This window comes from Ranitomeya variabilis, chromosome 2 (assembly GCF_051348905.1).
Source record: "Ranitomeya variabilis isolate aRanVar5 chromosome 2, aRanVar5.hap1, whole genome shotgun sequence".
Taxonomy (NCBI): domain Eukaryota; kingdom Metazoa; phylum Chordata; class Amphibia; order Anura; family Dendrobatidae; genus Ranitomeya; species Ranitomeya variabilis.
Genome location: NC_135233.1, coordinates 267,679,885 through 267,699,437, shown reverse-complemented (window position 1 = coordinate 267,699,437; position 19,553 = coordinate 267,679,885). Strand labels below are relative to the sequence as shown.

The following is a 19,553-nucleotide window of genomic DNA, read 5'->3' as shown; positions in this document are numbered from 1 at the left end:
GAGCTGGAAATGGCTTCTAATTACACCGTGTGGGCAGATCCATGCGTGTGGTGGAAGGGACAGAAGAAATGGCCGTCTCCTCCTCTAGATTCTGCATGCCATGGGCCTCACTCACCACCAGGACGGTTTGGGGGCATAGACTTGTAGGATCATGGTGGTTTGTGTAATAAAATGTCTTCCTGTATTGGTAAAAGTATTGGGACACCAGCACGGCCACCTACAGGAGCTTCTCTAAGTCCATTACTATGGAGCTGTCCTTCCGCCATTCTGGGTTTAATGTCCACAATTCATACTCGTGTCTTCTATAATAAGCTGAGATTAGGTTTATTTCAACCCGAAATAGATTTTGCCATTTCTGAACTCTCCTTAATACCACTGGGGGTTTACAGTACGAAACATCCATTTCATTCTTGAAAAAGAATTTTCTCCTCTTCAAATATCTAATGAAAGAGATATTAGCATTAAAGTATTATTTTTTTGTTTGCTCAGTGGTTAGCACTGTACCGTGGCTCGGCGGTTAGCACTGTACCGTGGCTCGGCGGTTAGCACTGTACCGTGGCTCGGCGGTTAGCACTGTACCGTGGCTTGGCGGTTAGCACTGTACCGTGGCTTGGCGGTTTTAGCACTGTACCGTGGCTTGGCGGTTTTAGCACTGTACCGTGGCTTGGTGGTTTTAGCATTGTACCGTGGCTTGGTGGTTAGCACTGTACCATGGCTCGGCGGTTAGCACTGTACCGTGGCTTGGTGGTTAGCACTGTACCGTGGCTTGGTGGTTAACACTGTACTGTGGCTCGGTGGTTAGCACTGTAATGTGGCTCGGTGGTTAGCACTGTAATGTGGCTCGGTGGTTAGCACTGTATTGTGGCTCGGTGGTTAGCACTGTACTGTGGCTCGGTGGTTAGCACTGTACCATGGCTCGGTGGTTAGCACTGTACTGTGGCTCGGTGGTTAGCGCTGTACTGTGGCTCGGTGGTTAGCTCTGTAATGTGGCTCGGTGGTTAGCACTGTACCATGGCTCGGTGGTTAGCTCGGAGGTTAGCACTGTACTGTGGCTCGGTGGTTAGCACTGTTGTTTTGCATTGCTGGGGTCCCAGGTTCAAAACCCACCAAGCACAACATCTGCAGGGAGTTTGTATGTTCTCCCCATGTTTGTGTGGGTTTTCTCTGGGTTCTCCCGTTTCCTCCCACACACTGATAGGGAATGTAGATTGTGAGCCCCAATGGGGACAGCGATAATGTCTATAAAGCACAATGGAATATGATGGCGCTATTTTGGCAAATAAAATAAGTGGTGTAAAATAAATAAGTGCTTTGCCTCAGTGTATCTGCAGGTAAAATAGGGGAAAACGAAAACCAATAGTCGCTATTTTGGCCTCTTCCCCCTATAATGTACCTGGTCATGGAATTCCTGCCACATTTGAAATGCTAGACTGCCATCTTGTGGTCATGTATGTGTAGTGTAATATCACTGTCCCACAGTAAGTGAATTATTGCTAGACACTGACAAACTATGGCTTTAGCTCAGAGAGAGGGGATCTGGAGGATGCTGGAAGTAATTTCCATGGTTCTGGCAAATATTTCTCCATTTTTCTTGCAGACCTTGGAATAACATGACTGACGGGTGACTTTTTGCCCTTTCACCCCGTACCTTTACTGTGGAAAGCAGCCACCATGTAATGGTCACCGCTGATCCCCTGCTAGTTGTCAGGAATGCCTCCAGGAAATTGTTGGCCAGACTACATGTAAAATAGGCTTCATATTGTTATTTCTGGTGGCTTGTAGAGCACTAACCTATTCTGCGGAGATTGTCACCGTTCACATTAGATCCTGTCCTCCTTTGCTCTCAGAATCTTCTCTTCCTATTCAGGACTCATTGGGGTCAGTATCCTAGAAAACCAATGAGCACGGTGTACTATTGGGGAGTGGGCGAAGCTAGAGGGATCATGGATGCTCCATAGGGACCCAAGTGCTGTAAGCCACATAGGTGCTGCCCCTGTGTAAGGTACCGCAGTGACCCGAGCCCCCCGTGGACGGCTTCTAGGCTCGTGCATCCCAGCTGCTAATAAGACACTGGTAACTTCTATTCTCTCCACGCTGCGAGCCTTTTGGGAGGCATGTGGTCCCATGCATGGTTGAGTGGAGCGGCCATGTGCCCAGGATAGCACCTCGGTGCCATTTATGTGCATGCATGAGACTTACTTGCATTTCTGCCTTCCTTGGATCATTCTTGGTAAAATCAGTGCTTGGCTCCATCCTCGCCAGCCGTCACCCTGCATACATACATTTTTACTAATGGACAATTGACTCTGTTTACATTTCCAAGACCACGGTTTAGCCATGATGAAATGTGCTTTGTTCAGTGGCAACATCCCATCTCTATACAGAAATAAAGTGTTATAAGCCCCCATTAATAGGTAACATCCCACCCTTCTAAAGCCAAGGAAGGGAGAAAAAGCAGAAAGTCCGACCAAAAAAGTCCCAATGTATCCAAAATGGTGAATCAAGGTAGATCTTTATTTATTTAAATCTGGTGATAAACAAGGATAACAGAACAGAAAATGTATAAAAACAAGGGGCGCACACCCAGAATGGATGGGCAAGTGTTCAAGAGAAATCTCATGAATACAGGTACAAATGATGTGTGACCCTAAGACACTGTATAACATGGATATTACCCATGGCACAATCCAGGCTGATGTGAACAGGTGCACGCTAGCAGCAGCCATCTCCATATACAATATACACTCTGTAGTGGTAAAGCATGTCAGTATGAAATATCGGAATAGCAATACTGCTTCTGGATACTAGGAAAAACCGAGACGCTTAGCACCGAATATTACCCAAGAATATATCATGAGGTAGAGGTACTTGGCTAAATCAGATTAATGCAAATTAATGGTAGTGCATGATAGTATATCAAGTCCATGCCCATATAGAACTCAAGTGCAGTGAGAACAGGGCAAGGGACATAAAGTGTAAGACGTATCGATGCCTGAGCAAAAACCCTACAACATTGGCGGCGCTATTATAAGCGATATAAACTTACAGTCAGTGACTCTTTTAGATCTGTCTGTGGTGCCCCCTCAATTTATATTGGTGGCGTCCACCCCGACGCGCGTTTCGGCTTCGGCCTTCGTCTGGGGTCCATCCATGCTGGGTGTTCGCCCCTTGTTTTTATACTTTGTTTTTAACATTTTTTTTTTGTTCTGTTATCCTTGTTTATCACCTGATTTAAATAAATAAATATCTACCTTGGATTCACCATTTTGGATACATTGGGACTTTTTTTGGTTGGACGTTCTGCTTTTTCTCCTTTCCTTGGTATTCGCCGACTGTCCCGTTTTAGCCATTATAGTCCAGTTCCTCTGTTGTGTTGATAATGTACCATTAACATTTAAAGTATTCTGCACAGTATTTCAATAAGTCTGTCCCACAACCCGACCCAAATCTTCCCTTGTCTTAACCTTCTAAAGACTAGTAATGGCTACAACACACTGCTTTAATTACCAGTATCTTGTCTCTGGGCAGTCTGATGGTTTTCCTAATGATTTTCCGTTGTTCTTTCTTTCTCTCTTTTCTCCTTGTAGATTTATCACAGTCCTATAACTAAGCGTGATGAAAGTGAGTACACCCTATATTCTGTCACAGCTTATCATGCTAAGCGCTGTTCACATCTGCCCCAGGGACTGTCAGCAGCCGAATATCGCAGAGTCCTTCATCATTGAAAGGAAACTTTCTACCTTTAAATCGATGCACCCCATCATAAGTCAGAGGGGTCTGTTGGGGGCCGCCTGTGTCCTTCAGGGGATCGGCTCAGCACTGGGCCGTGGTTTGTGTCTGTGATGTGATGTGATGTACTGATGGAGGTGATGATGGCAAGGGAAGTGCGTTATGTGACTGTACTTAGAAGTAATGTTACACTAACCGACAGCATTCACATAATTGTGTATTCTGTTTCCAGAAAATATTTGTTTTTGTATTCAGAATTGTACAGCTTTGTAATATAAGTTGTGCATCAAATCTCTGCCTGTAGCCATGTAATGGGTGCCCTCCTCGATAAAATCCCTTACAGGAGACGTCCTGATCGCATGGGCCATGGCTTGTTACAGGACAGTAACCATCGCTCTATACTGAGCCATATTCCTGTGTGATTCATTTACACCATAAAGAGAAGCTGTCAGCACAGTTTTGTAATATAAAGCCCAGACGTGGCTGTAATGGCGCAGAAATACTGATTACATTGTCACCTTTCATGAAGAACCCTGCTTTGTTCTACATTAATCACCATTAGAGGTTTTCTGCTAATTAGATTTGGGTGCGCAGAGGGCGGACTGTACAAGGGGTCTTCTCCTCCATGTCTGTGATTTTCTAGCCCTCCCGCCCCCCACAGACCGGAGGCAGGCGGAGGGCCCAGGAATTCCCAGACTGGAGGCAGGTGGAGGGCCCAGGAAATCCCAGACTGGAGGCAGGCGGAGGGCCCAGGAAATCCCAGACTGGAGGCAGGCGGAGGGGTCAGGGAGTCCCAGACCTGAGGCAAGCAGAGGGCCCAGGAAATCTCAGACTGGAGGCAGGTGGAGGGGCAGGGGAATCCCAGTCCGGAGGCAGGTGCAGGGGGTTGGGGAATCCCAGTCCGGAGGCAGGCTCAGGGGCCAGGGAATCCCAGGGCGGAGGGGCCGGGGAATCCCAGACCGGAGGCAGGCGGAGGGGGTTGGGGAATCCCAGACCGGAGGCAGGCGCAGGGGGTTGGGGAATCCCAGTCCGGAGGCAGGCGCAGGGGCCAGGGAATCCCAGTCCGGAGGCAGGCAGAGGGCCCAGGAAATCCCAGATCGGAGGCAGGCAGAGGGGCCAGTGAATCGCAACTTGAAGCGGGCGCTCCCATCACATAGCGCTCACAGCTCAGGAGCGGGCTGCTACTACATCACCATAATGACTCTGTGCGTGTTGATGTAGGAGGTGACCGCTCCTGAGCTGAACTGACCCAAACTGCCCATTTAACCACCTGTTGAAAGTAATGGCTTGTTGAGCTGATCACTCACATTCTTTTTTTTCTTTTTAGTGGAGCTGAATGAAATTGGATTCCGCTTTGTCCGGAAGTGCATAAACACTGTGGAGGCCACAGGTATGAAGAGCAAGCACTGCCCCTCTCTCCCATGTCTAGCTTTGTGATCTTTGCTTTCTCACCTTATTTGTATGCCCCTTTTCCTATGGAGCATTTTATGACCTAGTCATATCAGCAGGAGAAGCAGTGTCCCCTAAATCTGTGGTCTCCACAAGGAGCAATGTCCCCCTCCAGCCCCCAGACTGTTACTATCCCCTCGGCTTGCTGAGCACGCTTCCTCGCTGTCATTCATCCTGATATTTCCCTCCTCATGTAGGGATCTCCTCAGAAGGTGTATACAGGACCGTGGGAAGTAACATCCAGGTGCAGAAACTCCTCAATGCTTTTTTTGGTAAGAACATCCAGACGTCACCTCCTCCATTGCACACTGATAGTAATTAACCAGCATTGTCCTAGGTGAGCCCCAAGTCCTGGCTAGCACAGCTGGTAGTTGGTGGCTGTAGCTGCCATGGCTAGTGGTGTATCTCCTGGGCCGAGCACTATTCTGCTGCCTCGTGTGCCACTGCTCAGTATGTCCTGTGGTGGTCACATACTGTGCAGCCGACAATTTACAGCTTCCGTCCAACATCTTTTAGTTTCTCCTGACAGTAGACACATGTTTTGGGTGAGGCCGATGTGGCTCCTCGGTCATGTGACCCGGTGTAGAGTGTAAGATCCTGGAGCCTCATTTGCTCATTTATCAAATCTGTCTAAGAGAAGACCTGGGAACAATTACTGAGCAGCTCCTCTCCTTAACCCCCTCTGTCCTGCCGCACGTATGTGAGCTCGCTAATGGCACGCTGCTCTCTGAGCGGGGTCTGCTGTGTGTAACTGCACTGTGATCTGCAGGATCAGCTGTCGCCCACAGCCAGGTCCTGTACTGTTACAGGGGGCTAAAGGAATCCGCCCCCAGAGCAGCACTCATACATGTGCTATGGACTCCAGTGCAGTAACCCCCAGAGCAGCGCTCATACATGTGCTATGTACTCCAGTGCAGTAACCGCCAGAGCAGCGCTCATACATGTGCTGTGCTCTCCAGTGCAGCACTCATACATGTGCTGTGCTCTCCAGTGCAGCGCTCATACATGTGCTGTGCTCTCCAGTGCAGCACTCATACATGTGCTGTGCTCTCCAGTGCAGCGCTCATACATGTGCTGTGCTATCCAGTGCAGCGCTCGTACATGTGCTGTGCTCTCCAGTGCAGCCCTCATACATGTGCTGTGCTCTCCAGTGCATCGCTCATACATGTGCTGTGCTCTCCAGTGCAGCGCTCATACATGTGCTGTGCTCTCCAGTGCAGCGCTCATACATGTGCTGTGCTCTCCAGTGCAGCGCTCATACATGTGCTGTGCTCTCCAGTGCAGAATTGCTGAGTGGTTTTCTTGAGGAACCTGTGAAGTCACGAGGATTCCCCATGTGGATGAGTCTTGGAAGTGCTTTTCTCTGCATTTCTTCCCATACAGATCACTGGTGACGGTCAGTTTATGGCCTGTTGCTGTCAGCTCACCGTTACCTGTGTATGGAGAGGGCAGGACGCTGATCAGTACTGTGATCCCTGCTGGCCTGGCACAAGTTAGTACAGAAGACATTAGCTCACAGCATGGGAATAATGGGGAAGTATAAGAAAATGGGAAACAGCAAGCTCCTTCTCCTCCCGGCCCTTTTTAGTAAGACTCCTCTTCCCCAGCACTTTTACACCTTTGCTGAACAGTCTTTGTACCCAGATTACTAGCGCTACTCTGGTAGTGCTGTGCATAGTGTGGGGCATCAAAGTATGGCAGGTCCAAGTGCCCCAGGGACTCGTTCAGATATGTGGATAATTGGTGCTTCTGATGGCCATTTGCGCCACGGACTGCACATCGACCCTTTAAAGCCAGGGTGCCGGTCCTCATGGCCTGTTTTTCAGGTGGACTGATGGCCTGCATGGGAAAAGAATCCCAGTATGTGCTATTCTGGTGCAATGGTCAGTGCAGAATAATGCATGCAATGTAAAGGCGGCCATTGCTAATGCAGCTGACACTGAGAACCGCACACACAACCAGTCCTGTCTGCAATTTGTGGCCCCGACTGCCCATTTTCCATAAAACTGACTGAACTCTGAGTAAGAGAATGAACAATTATTCATGTGATCACACTGACCTAGACCATCCTATTGCTAGGTCATTGTTACTGCATAATGAACGCCCTAAAAAGAAAGCGCAAAAAAAAAAAAAAGTTGAAATTGTCTTTTTTCACTATTTTACCCCACTTTTTTTCCCCACATTTTTTAATACATTGATAAAATGAATGGTATCATTCAAAGCTGCAACTTGTCCTGCAAAAAAGCAAGGCGTCTTATGGCTATGTGAATGTTGAAAAAAAGAAAAAAGTTATGACTCTTGTCAGAAAGGGAGGATAAAAAACAAAAGTGCAAAAACAGGTCTTGAAAGGGTTAATTCTTCCTTCTTGTCCTACTGTCCCGGTTCTATTGGTGCCGAGAGCCAAAATGAATCGGCACCAGACGAGCTGGCTGATTGTTCTGTGGGGAGTGACAGGAGTATCAGGGGGCACATAACAAGTGTGAAATATCACATGATGGGCGTAGGAGCATGTAAAGGGGTTTCCAGATTTTTCTCAAAAGTCTGCAGACTTATGAAACATCGAATCGTGCCCAGCGTGCACGATGTAGGTTCACCAGTGTGGACGGTGAGATCGAGCGGTCATGTAATGGCAGTAAGCGTTCTCCTAGTCACATTTCGACTAGACGTGCACAGCCTCACTCAGTGCAACTGACGCTGCACACGTCTAGTCGTAATGTGGCTGGGAGTAGTATATTGCCTACTTGTGGTCAGATGACCGCTCGATCTCGCCGCCGACACCAGAGAGTCCTAACAACGTGCGCAGTGCGTGTGATGTGAAGATTCGCATCTTGTGATAAACCATGACAATCCCTTTAATTTTATTTCTCTGGAAACATTTTCAGTGTTGTGAGCAATCTAATGGAGTAATCGTTTCCAAACCCTTTAAACTACTTTGGGATAGCGGCAGCTGCACAGGGATTGTGGATAAACGAGGCCATAGGTGCTTAGACAGCTTTGATAAATGGTGAAACCGATGATCACCAAAATGACAGTGAACCTACTCTGCATTTTATCAGGATCTAGAGGAATCCATGTATCCTAAGCTGTGCACTGCGAAAAGCAAGTGGTGAAGGCTGCAATTGTCTGTAAACCTGTGTTCAAACCTTGAGTTGTTGCTGCATTTTTTGCTTAGTTGTTGCTGCATTTTTGTCAGGGAACATTTGTCTGGTTCAACTTCATCCAGTTTGGGCACCAAACATTCAGCAAAACCTGATACCTACATTTTTTACAGCATTTTTTTCACCGCTCTTTGCTTTTAATGGGGTGAAAAACGCTAAAAAAAAAAAAACGCTGAAAGAAGTGACATGCTGCATTTTGCAAAAATGCAGCTCTTTGACAAACAGTCAGGAAAAAAAAAAACAATGTGTGTGCATTAGATTTCTGAAATGTCATAGACTCTGCTGGCACTGTGAAACGCAGCTGAAAATTTACATAAAAATAGCAGCGGCAAAAATGCTGCAAAAACGCAACGTGTGAGCATAACCTTAGCCTGTCGCATCAAGACTTCATTCCAAAGATGGATCTAGAGATCGTGGTCCGGGGTTTGTGGTCCGGGGATTGTGGTCCGGGGATTGTGGTCCGGGGTTTGTGGTCTGGGGTTTGTGGTCCGGGGTTTGTGATCCGGGGATTGTGGTCCGGGGATTGTGGTCTGGGGTTTGTGGTCCGGGGATTGTGATCCGGGGATTGTGGTCCGGGGATTGTGGTCCGGGGATTGTGATCCGGGGTTTGTGGTCCGGGGATTGTGGTCCGGGGTTTGTGGTCCGGGGTTTGTGGTCCGGGGATTGTGGTCCGGGGATTGTGATCCGGGGTTTGTGGTCCGGGGATTGTGATCCGGGGTTTGTGATCCGGGGATTGTGGTCCGGGGATTGTGGTCCGGGGATTGTGATCCGGGGATTGTGATCCGGGGTTTGTGGTCCGGGGATTGTGGTCCGGGGATTGTGATCTGGGGTTTGTGGTCCGGGGATTGTGGTCCGGGGATTGTGGTCCGGGGATTGTGGTCCGGGGATTGTGGTCCGGGGATTGTGGTCCGGGGATTGTGGTCCGGGGTTTGTGGTCCGGGGTTTGTGGTCCGGGGTTTGTGGTCCGGGGATTGTGGTCCGGGGATTGTGGTCCGGGGATTGTGGTCCGGGGATTGTGATCCGGGGATTGTGGTATGGGGTTTGTGGTCCGGGGATTGTGGTCCGGGGATTGTGGTCCGGGGATTGTGGTCCGGGGTTTGTGGTCCGGGGTTTGTGGTCCGGGGTTTGTGGTCCGGGGTTTGTGGTCCGGGGATTGTGGTCCGGGGATTGTGGTCCGGGGATTGTGGTCCGGGGATTGTGGTCCGGGATTTGTGGTCCGGGGATTGTGGTCCCGGGATTGTGGTCCCGGGATTGTGGTCCCGGGATTGTGGTTCGGGGTTTGTGGTCCCGGGGTTTGTGGTCCCGGGGTTTGTGGTCCGGGGATTTTGGTCCTGGGATTGTGGTCCCGGGATTGTGGTCCGGGGACTGGTTTCTTTCTGCCCTTATCCAGGCTGCAGTTTATTTACTTACAGGAATGAAGTTCTTACATGTACCTTTTTTATTTTTTTTTTGTAGATCCCAAATGTCCTGGAAACGTGGACTTAATGACCAGTGATTGGGACATTAAAACCATCACCAGCGCTTTAAAGTTCTACCTCAGGTATCTCTAAGTAAAAGTATATATCAAAGTAAGAGGGGGTTCTAACTGCTAGGAGCAGGGTTCTAACTATTCTAGGAGGGAGGTTCTAACTAGGCTAGAAGGGAGTTCTGTCTTGTAAGAAATCACTTAGACTTTTAAAGGGAACCTGTCACCCCCCCTCCTGGCGTTTGTAACTAAAAGAGCCACCTTGTGCAGCACTAATGCTGCATTCTGACCAGGTGGCTCTTTTAGTTCGCGTCCCTGGCACTGCTGCAATAATCGTTTTTGAAATTTGTCCCTCATACCTTGAAATTGCCACGGAGGCAGGTCTTTCCCCCCTAACACAGACGCCTCACAGCCGTCACTCATGGCCTCTGGGCGCCGTCTCCTCTTCCTTCATTAGCGTCCCCGCCGCCTGCGCTGTAAGTTCGAAGGGCAACGCAAGTGCGCATGCCGGAAAAAGAAAATAACAGCGCATGCGCCGGGGACGCTAACGAAGGAAGAGGAGGTGGCGCCCGGCGCAAAGAGGCCTTGACTGACGGCTGTGGTGCGTCTGGATTAGGGGGGAAAGACCTGCCCCTGTGGCGATTTGAAGGTATGAGGGACAAATTTCAGAAATGATTATTGCAGCAGTGCCAGGAACAAGAACTAAAAGAGCCACCTTGTCAGAATGCAGCATTAGTGCAGCACAAGGTGGCTCTTTTAGTTACAAACGCCTGGGGGGAGGGGGGAAGTGACAGGTTCCCTTTAAAAAATGTGTAAGTTGTTAGATTGTAATCTTGGTTCTTTTTTCATGTTGCTCAGACTTTCAGAAAATAAAGCTTTAGAGCCAATTGGGCATCCCCACGGATACTCCCCTCCCCCACCTTTTGTGGCAGACTGTCCGAGCACCGCTAGCTGCAGTTGGGTGCCTTCTCTGTCCCCTTAGATTCTGCAGTTGCTATTGACCATGACATCTATGGGGTCTCACAGTCAGACTTGAGGTCCTCGGCCATACACGGCCAGCTCCCACCATGGTGCGGGCTCAGGCCCTGGTCACGGCGCTGTGTATGGACTTCGGAATGGGCATACCTGCACCTTTTATATCCTGTGTGATGGGCTTCAGTGATGAGGGGCGGCATGGGATACTGTTCCATACGGACTGTGATTCGGCAGCGAGGACCTTGTGACCGGCAGTGACGCCTGCTGTTAGGAAACTAATCGATTACATAAAATAGAAAAGCTCATTGGATGCAGAGAGTATGAGACCCTGGCAGTGTGGCTGGCCAGAGGGGCATTCAGCCATGGGTTTGGATTGAGTCTCCTTTTCTGTGTTGCAGGAATCTCTCTGAGCCAATTATGACGTACAAGCTGCACCGGGATCTTGTGTCTTCTGCAAGTAAGAGCCTGTCCTCTGTCAGCTCAGCTAGTCCTGCATGTCATATATGCTGTACCGTCATCCTATATCTTGTCATCGCCATTGTGTCTACTGATGTTACTTCTAACCTGGGCATAAATCACAATGGAGTCCACCTGATCATTGCACATTGGTAAATCCACACCCTTCATCTGCTGGAGATCTTACACCGTCACCATGAAACAGTGCGGTCATGTCCCCTTTAGTGATGAAGTAATACAGATCTCTTACTGAATATCACAAAACAAGCTGCATACTTTATTAAATAGATGGCTTGGATCTGATGTGGCTGTGGTACTTACTGTAAGAGCCCATGTCAGCATATCCTAAGAACAGAATGAACAAACTCCATTTAAAGAATTGAGAGAAGTCATGAGGACAAATGTATTCAGTCTCCACTCAGCGATCCTGACTGGACAGCTGCAGCTTGTACCAAAATCTCACGCAGATTCAGTCTATGAACCATCTGAAAGCATTATATAGCCATTCTGATCAGAGTTTTTCATATTAGTGCACCGGCCTCATCAGGTCTTGGAGATCTATTTCATAATGCGTGCAATCTGGAGATTTCACAATAAATGTAAATACAAATAACTGTTTTCTACCTCATTACTATTTATTCTAATTGAAGTACAATGTTTTCAGACATCTTTTTTTACATTCCATTCATATAATGTATTAAAAATTACTTCATCAAACAGAATCTGAGAATTTGGATTACAGACTGGGAGCCATTCATTGCTTGGTGTATAGACTACCAGACAATCACCGGGAAATGCTGGAGCTTATTGTACGCCACCTATCCAGGTAAGCACAGAAGACAGGAAGGTATATGACTAGAGACCGGCATGTCATCATTACAGAAGGTATATGACTAGAGACCGGCATGTCATCATTACAGAAGGCATAGGACTAGAGACCGGCATGTCATCATTACAGAAGGTGTATGACTAGAGACCGGCATGTCATCATTACAGAAGGTATAGGACTATAGACCGGCATGTCATCATTACAGAAGGTGAATGACTAGAGACCGGCATGTCATCATTACAGGAGGTATAGGATTAGAGACCGGCATGTCATCATTACAGGAGGTATAGGATTAGAGACCGGCATGTCATCATTACAGAAGTTATAGGACTAGAGACCGGTATGTCATCATTACAGAAGGTATATGACTAGAGACTGGCATGTCCTCATTACAGAAGGTATAGGACTATAGACCGTCATGTCATCATTACAGAAGTTATAGGACTAGAGACCGGCATGTCCTCATTACAGAAGGTATAGGACTATAGACCGGCATGTCATCATTACAGAAGATATAGGACTAGAGACCGGCATGTCATCATTACAGAAGATATAGGACTAGAAACCGGCATGTCATCATTACAGAAGATATAGGACTAGAGACCGGCATGTCATCATTACAGAAGGGGAATGACTAGAGACCGGCATGTCATCATTACAGAAGATATAGGACTAGAGACCGGCATGTCATCATTACAGAAGGTATAGGACTATAGACCGGCATGTCATCATTACAGAAGATATAGGACTAGAGACCGGCATGTCATCATTACAGAAGATATAGGACTAGAGACCGGCATGTCATCATTACAGAAGATATAGGACTAGAGACCGGCATGTCATCATTACAGAAGATATAGGACTAGAGACCGGCATGTCATCATTACAGAAGGTATAGGACTATAGACCGGCATGTCATCATTACAGAAGATATAGGACTAGAGACCGGCATGTCATCATTACAGAAGATATAGGACTAGAGACCGGCATGTCATCATTACAGAAGGTGAATGACTAGAGACCGGCATGTCATCATTACAGAAGGTGAATGACTAGAGACCGGCATGTCCTCATTACAAAAGGTGTATGACTAGAGACCGGCATGTCATCATTACAGAAGGTATAGGACTATAGACCGGCAAGTCATCATTACAGAAGATATAGGACTAGAGACCGGCATGTCATCATTACAGAAGGTGAATGACTAGAGACCGGCATGTCATCATTACAGAAGATATAGGACTAGAGACCGGCATGTCATCATTACAGAAGGTGAATGACTAGAGACCGGCATGTCCTCATTACAGAAGGTATAGGACTAGAGACCGGCATGTCATCATTACAGGAGGTATAGGACTAGAGACCGGCATGTCATCATTACAGAAGGTGAATGACTAGAGACCGGCATGTCATCATTACAGGAGGTATAGGATTAGAGACCAGCATGTCATCATTACAGAAGGTGAATGACTAGAGACCGGCATGTCCTCATTACAGAAGGTATAGGACTATAGACCGGCATGTCATCATTACAGAAGGTGAATGACTAGAGACCGGCATGTCATCATTACAGGAGGTATAGGATTAGAGACCAGCATGTCATCATTACAGAAGGTGTATGACTAGAGACCGGCATGTCATCATTACAGGAGGTATAGGACTAGAGACCGGCATGTCATCATTACAGAAGGTGTATGATTAGAGACCGGCATGTCATTATTACACAAGACAGGGAGGTATATGGTAAGCTGCAGATACGATAATACTGCCAGTTAGAGGGGTGCTTGAACTGGATGCCTTAGTGTGGTGAGTATGCTTGATGTAAGGGTACTGAATGTGAGTAAAGTGGGCACTCCTGGATGTAAGTATGGTGCCTATAAGGCAGGGGGCACAATGTTTTGGTGTTGTTTTTTTTTTGTGCTGAAGCTTTGGCTGTCTTGATACCATGTTCTAGATGTTAGTACTGTGATGGTGCTGAATCTGGTTTGCTCGGTAGGAAAGGTTGGGAGCCAATGGTCTAGATACTGGCATGTGATCATTACAGAGGAGAGGAAGATATACCGTAGTTAGGTCCATAAATATTTGGACAGTGACCAAAGTTTCGTGATTTCAGCTCTGCAGGCCACTATGTTGAATTTAAAATTAAACAACTGAGATGAAATTTAAGTTTAGACTTTCAGATTCAATGAAAGAGGTTGAACAAAACTATCCTGCAAAATGTTTAGGAATTGCAGCTATTTTTCGACAAAGGGGCTCAAAAGTAATTGGACAAATTAACCTTACCATAAATAAAATGTTCATTTTTAATACTTTGTGGAGAATCCTGTGCAGGCAATGAGAGCCTGAGGTCTGGAAGCCATGGAAGTCACCAAACACAGTTTCCTCTTTCGTGATGCTTTGCCAGGCTTTCACTGCAACCGACTTCAGTTGTTGCTTGTTTGTTGGTCTTTGTGCCTTAAGCTTTGTCTTAAGCAGGTGAAATGCTGCTCGATGGGGCTGAGATCTGGTGAGAGACTTGGCAACCACAGAATATTCCCCTCTTTTGTTTTAAAAAAAAAAAACTCTTGGGTTGCTTTCACAGTATGTTTTGGGTCATTGTCCATCTATCCTGTGAAGCGTCGTCCAATCAATTTTGCTGCATTGAGTTGAATCTGAGCAGAAAGTATCGCCCTGTACACTTCAGAACTCATCTAGCTTCTTCTGTCTAGTGACCCAGCGCCATTGGTAGCCATACATGCCCATGTCACCACACTGCCTCCACCATGTGTTACAGAGGGTGTGCTGTGCTTTGGATCATGAGCCGTTCCAAGTCTTCTCTATACTTTCTTCACATCATTTTGCTACACGTTGATCTAAGTTTTATCTGTCCCAAGAATGCTTTTTCAGAACTTGGTGGCTTCTTTAGATTTTTTTTTTTTATTACAAAGTCTATATTTGCTCTCATGAAGTCTTCTCTGCATGGTAAACTTATATACTGAAACACCTACTTCCTGGACAGTGTTCTTCACTTGGGTAGATATTGTGAAGGTTTTCTCTTCACCATGGAAAGAATTCAGTGATCATCCACCACCCTTGTGTTCTGTGGACGTCCAGGCCTTTTTGAGTTCCCAAACTCACCAGTGTGCTCTTTTTTTGCAGAATGTACCAAAACTGTTGATTTGGTCACTCCTAACATTTCTGCTATATCTCTGATGGATTTTTCCAGCCTAATGAAGGCCTGTGTCTTTTCTATTTAAAGCTCCCGTGACCTCATGTTGTGGGTTCACAGCAACAGTTTCCAAATTCAAATTCCACAGTTGGAATCAGCTCCAGACCTTTTTATGTGCTTAATTGATGATGGATTAACTATAGAATACCCAGGCAGCCCATTAACGAGCTTTTGAGGTAATCGTCCAATTACCTTTAATCCCTTGAAAAGAGGCAACTACATATTAACCTCTTCACGCCGCAGTCCTTTTTTGTTTTTGCGTTTGTTTCTTGCTCCCCTTCTTACCAGAGCCATAAAGTTTTTATTTTTCTGTCAATATGGCCATGTGAGGGCTTGTTTTTTGTGGGACAAGTTGTACTTTTGAACGACACCATTGGTTTTACCATGTCGTGTAGTCGAAAACGGGAAAAAAAATCCAAGTACGGTGAAACTGGAAAAAAGTGCAATTCCACAACTGTTTTGGATTTTTTTTTACCATGTTCACCAAATGCTAAAACTGACCTGCCGTTATGATTCCCCAGGTCATTACGAGTTTGTAGATACCCAACATGTACAGATAGGATTTTTATTTAAATGGTGAAAAAAATCAAAAGTTTGTTTAAAAAAAACAAAAAAACGAAAAATCATGTCATTTTCCGAGACACGTACCATCTCCGTTTTTTGTGATCTGGGGCTGGGTGAGCGCTTATTTTTTGCGTGTAGAGCTGACGTTTTTATTAATACAATTTTGGAGCAGATACGATCTTTTGATGTCCCGTTTTTGCAATTTAATGCAATGTTGCAGCGACCAAAAAAAATGTAATTCTAGCGATTTGACTTTTTTTTTCGCTACGCCGTTTACCAATCAGATTAATTATTCTTATAGCTTGCTAGATAGGGCGATTCTAAAAGCGGCGATAACAAATATGTATAATTTTTTTTTTTTTTTAATGTTTTATTTTGAGTTGGGGGTGACTTGAACTTTTTAGTTATTTTTTTAATATTTTTAAAAACTTTTTTTTACTTTTTGCATTCTTCAATAGTCTCCATGGGAGACTAGAAGCGGCAGTACTATAATTGCCTCTGCTACATACAGGCGATGATCAGATCGCTTGTGTGTAGCAGAAATGTTCACTTGCTATGAGCACCGAGCGGCGCTCATAGCAATCTGGCTATGAGAATCATAGAGGTCTGTTAGAGGCCTCTAGTTGTCATGCTGACCCGTCGGTGACCCGCAATCATGTGACGGGGTCACAGATGGGCGGGATTAGTGACGCGCTTCCGGCTCCATCACATTAAATGCCGCTGTCAGAGATTGACAGCGGTATTTAACCGCCTGACAGCTGTGGGTGGATCGTGATTCCCCCCGCGGTTGTTGCGGGCACATGTCAGCTGTTCAAAGCAGCTGACATGTGCTGTGAAAGATGTGGGGTCAGCGCCTGAGCCCACATCAAAGGGAGGGACACAACATGTGCAGTACATGTATGGCACATGTCGTGTAAGGGTTAAAGCACCTTAATTCCTAAACCCTTACTCAAATTAGGATGTCAATACCCTCAAATTAAAGCTGAGAGTCTGCACTTTGAGCCCAACTACTATATAATTGTCTAAGGGGTACTTACGTCTGTCTGTCTGTCCCAGATATTCATTGGTCGCGGCCTCTGTCTGTCATGGAATCCAAATCGCTGATTGGTTGTGGCAAAACGCCCACGACCATTGCCACAACCAATCAGCGACGGGCACAGTCCGGCAATGGCCGCTCTTTCTTTCCTGAAGTCAGTGCCCCCTCCATACTCCCCTCCAGTCAGCGCTCACACAGGGTTAATGGCAGCGCTAACGGACCGCATTATGCCACGGTGTAACGCACTCCATTAACGCTGCTATTAACCCTGTGTGACCAAATTTTTACTATTGATGCTGCCTATGCAGCATCAAAAGTAAAAAGATCTAATGTTAAAAATAATAAAAAAAATAAAAAAATCATTATATACTCACCTTCCGCCGCCTTCTCCGCTCCTCGCGACGCTCCGGTGACCGCTCCATGCAAGCGGCAGGTTCCGGTGCCAAGGATGGTATGCGAGAAGGACCTGCCATGATGTCATGGTCATGTGACCGCGACGTCATCACAGGCCCTGCGAGAAGGACCTGCCATGACGTCACGGTCATGTGACCGCGACGTCATCACAGGTCCTGCGCTCATACCAACCCTGAGACCGGAAGCTGCCGCGTGCACCGCACACAGGGCCAGGACTTCAACGGGCCTTCGGAAGGTGAGTATATGTTTATTTTTTATTTTAAGTCTGTATACTACATGGCTCTGGGCTGTATACTCCGTCGCTGTGCAATATACTACGTGGCTGTGCAATATACTACGTGGCTGTGCAATATACTACGTGGCTGGGCAATATACTACGTGGCTGGGCAATATACTACGTGGCTGGGCAATATACTACGTGGCTCTGTGCTGTATACTACGTCACTGGGCAATATACCAAGTGGCTGGGCAATATACCACGTGGCAGGGCAATATACTACGTAGACATGCATATTCTAGAATACCCGATGCGTTAGAATCGGGCCACCATATAGTATTGATCATATAACTGAATCTTGAATATGTTTTGGTAAACAGCAAAATGCTAAACTTGTGCCACTGTCCAAATATTTCTGTCTAGATACTGATATGGAATCATTATGGAGGAAAGGAAGGAATATGTCCAATGAATGCATTATGGTCACCTGAATGAAGCTTTTAAAGGGGTATTTTTACATCTGTTTTTTTCTATTAGTTCCATATATTTTTATGTGCTTGTAGACACCCCTGCATTGATTTCACTGGTATAAGTACCCACTGAGTGCCTCTTTGTATCAGTCAGCTTGCATCACAGGATCCCATTTTCCCAATATATTGGGGTCTCATCTCTTGGACACTTATCTATCCGCTATTTATGGCTCATAACCTGATTATTGGCTTTTCTCGGTCTCTATACTGTGCAGAGCTGTAGTTACGTTTCATCTACGTTTTGAAGCTCAATGAATGACTCCCATGTGTTGTCAGGGACAGCAGCTACTGGGAATTTGATTTCCTCCACTATTATCATCACGACTACTCCCATTTGTAAAAAAAAAAGAAAGTTCAGGGAATAACTATTAGGAAATTACTACAAATGGTAATTCTTTACTTTAAAGTGAACACCTCTAAACCATTTTATGGCAAATAATATATAATTTTCTGTGCTTCAAAAATAAACATGAAAAGGTCAAACACCGAATGCAAATGTGATTCTCCTAGAAGTGCACAGCGCAAGTGATGTGAATGCAAGTCTGTCTCATTATATCCTGAATGCTGAGAAAGCCCGGCCTTATAAATGAATGGCTGTTGCCTGCACCTTATTTCCCAGTAGATTTGTCCCAATTTTGTGAGTTATTTAGGTGGATGGTGGCACTGTGATCATTGCCTTAGAACATGGATGGTGGTGCTGTGATCATTGCCTTAGAACACGGATATTGGCACTGTGATCATTGTCCCAAGACATGGACGGTGGCACTGTGATCATTGTCCCAAGACATGGACGGTGGTGCTGTGATCATTGCCTTAGAACATGGACGGTGGGTGACGCTGTGATCATTACCCCAGAACATGGACGGTGGTGCTGTGATCATTGCCCCAGAAAATGGACGGTGGCACTGTGATCATTGCTCCAGAACATGGACAGTGGCACTGTGATCATTGCCCCAGAACATGGGACGGTGGTGCTGTGATCATTGCCCCAGAACATGGAAGGGACGATGGTGCTGTGATCATTGCCCCAGAACATGGACAGTGGCACTGTGATCATTGCCCCAGAACATGGATGATTGCGCTCTGATCATTGCCCCAGAACATGGACGGTGGCGCTGTGATCATTGCCCCAGGACATGGACGGTGGTGCTGTGATCATTGCCCCAGAACATGGACGGTGGTGCTGTGATCATTGCCCCTGAACATGGACGGTGGTGCTGTGATCAATGCCCCTGAACATGGACGGTGGTGCTGTGATCATTGCCCCAGAACATGGATGGTGGTGCTGTGATCATTGCCCCTGAACATGGACGGTGGTGCTGTGATCATTGCCCCAGAACATGGACGGTGGTGCTGTGATCATTGCTCCAGAACATGGATGATTGCGCTGTGATCATTGCCCCAGAACATAGCCGGTGGTTGGTACAGTGATCATTGCCCCAGAACATGGACGGTGGCGCTGTGATCATTGCCCCAGAACATGGACGGTGGTGCTGTGATCATTGCCCCAGAACATGGACGGT

At 46.6% G+C, this 19,553-nt stretch overlaps 1 protein-coding gene across 8 annotated transcripts in view; it reads left to right on the top strand.

Annotated features, from left to right (window-relative positions):
- OPHN1 (oligophrenin 1) overlaps window positions 1-19,553 on the top strand; it is a 117,144-nt gene that overhangs the window by 65,225 nt on the left and 32,366 nt on the right. For all 8 annotated transcript variants that reach the window (XR_013221258.1, XM_077284927.1, XM_077284926.1 and 5 more), the window contains 6 exons: window positions 3,588-3,621; window positions 5,057-5,119; window positions 5,376-5,450; window positions 9,792-9,876; window positions 11,175-11,233; window positions 11,953-12,058. Coding sequence is in view for 7 of the 8 variants with exons in the window: in XM_077284927.1 (XP_077141042.1) it covers window positions 3,588-3,621; window positions 5,057-5,119; window positions 5,376-5,450; window positions 9,792-9,876; window positions 11,175-11,233; window positions 11,953-12,058 (422 nt within the window). In the remaining variant the exon portion in view is untranslated. The remainder of the gene's footprint in view (window positions 1-3,587; window positions 3,622-5,056; window positions 5,120-5,375; window positions 5,451-9,791; window positions 9,877-11,174; window positions 11,234-11,952; window positions 12,059-19,553) is intronic.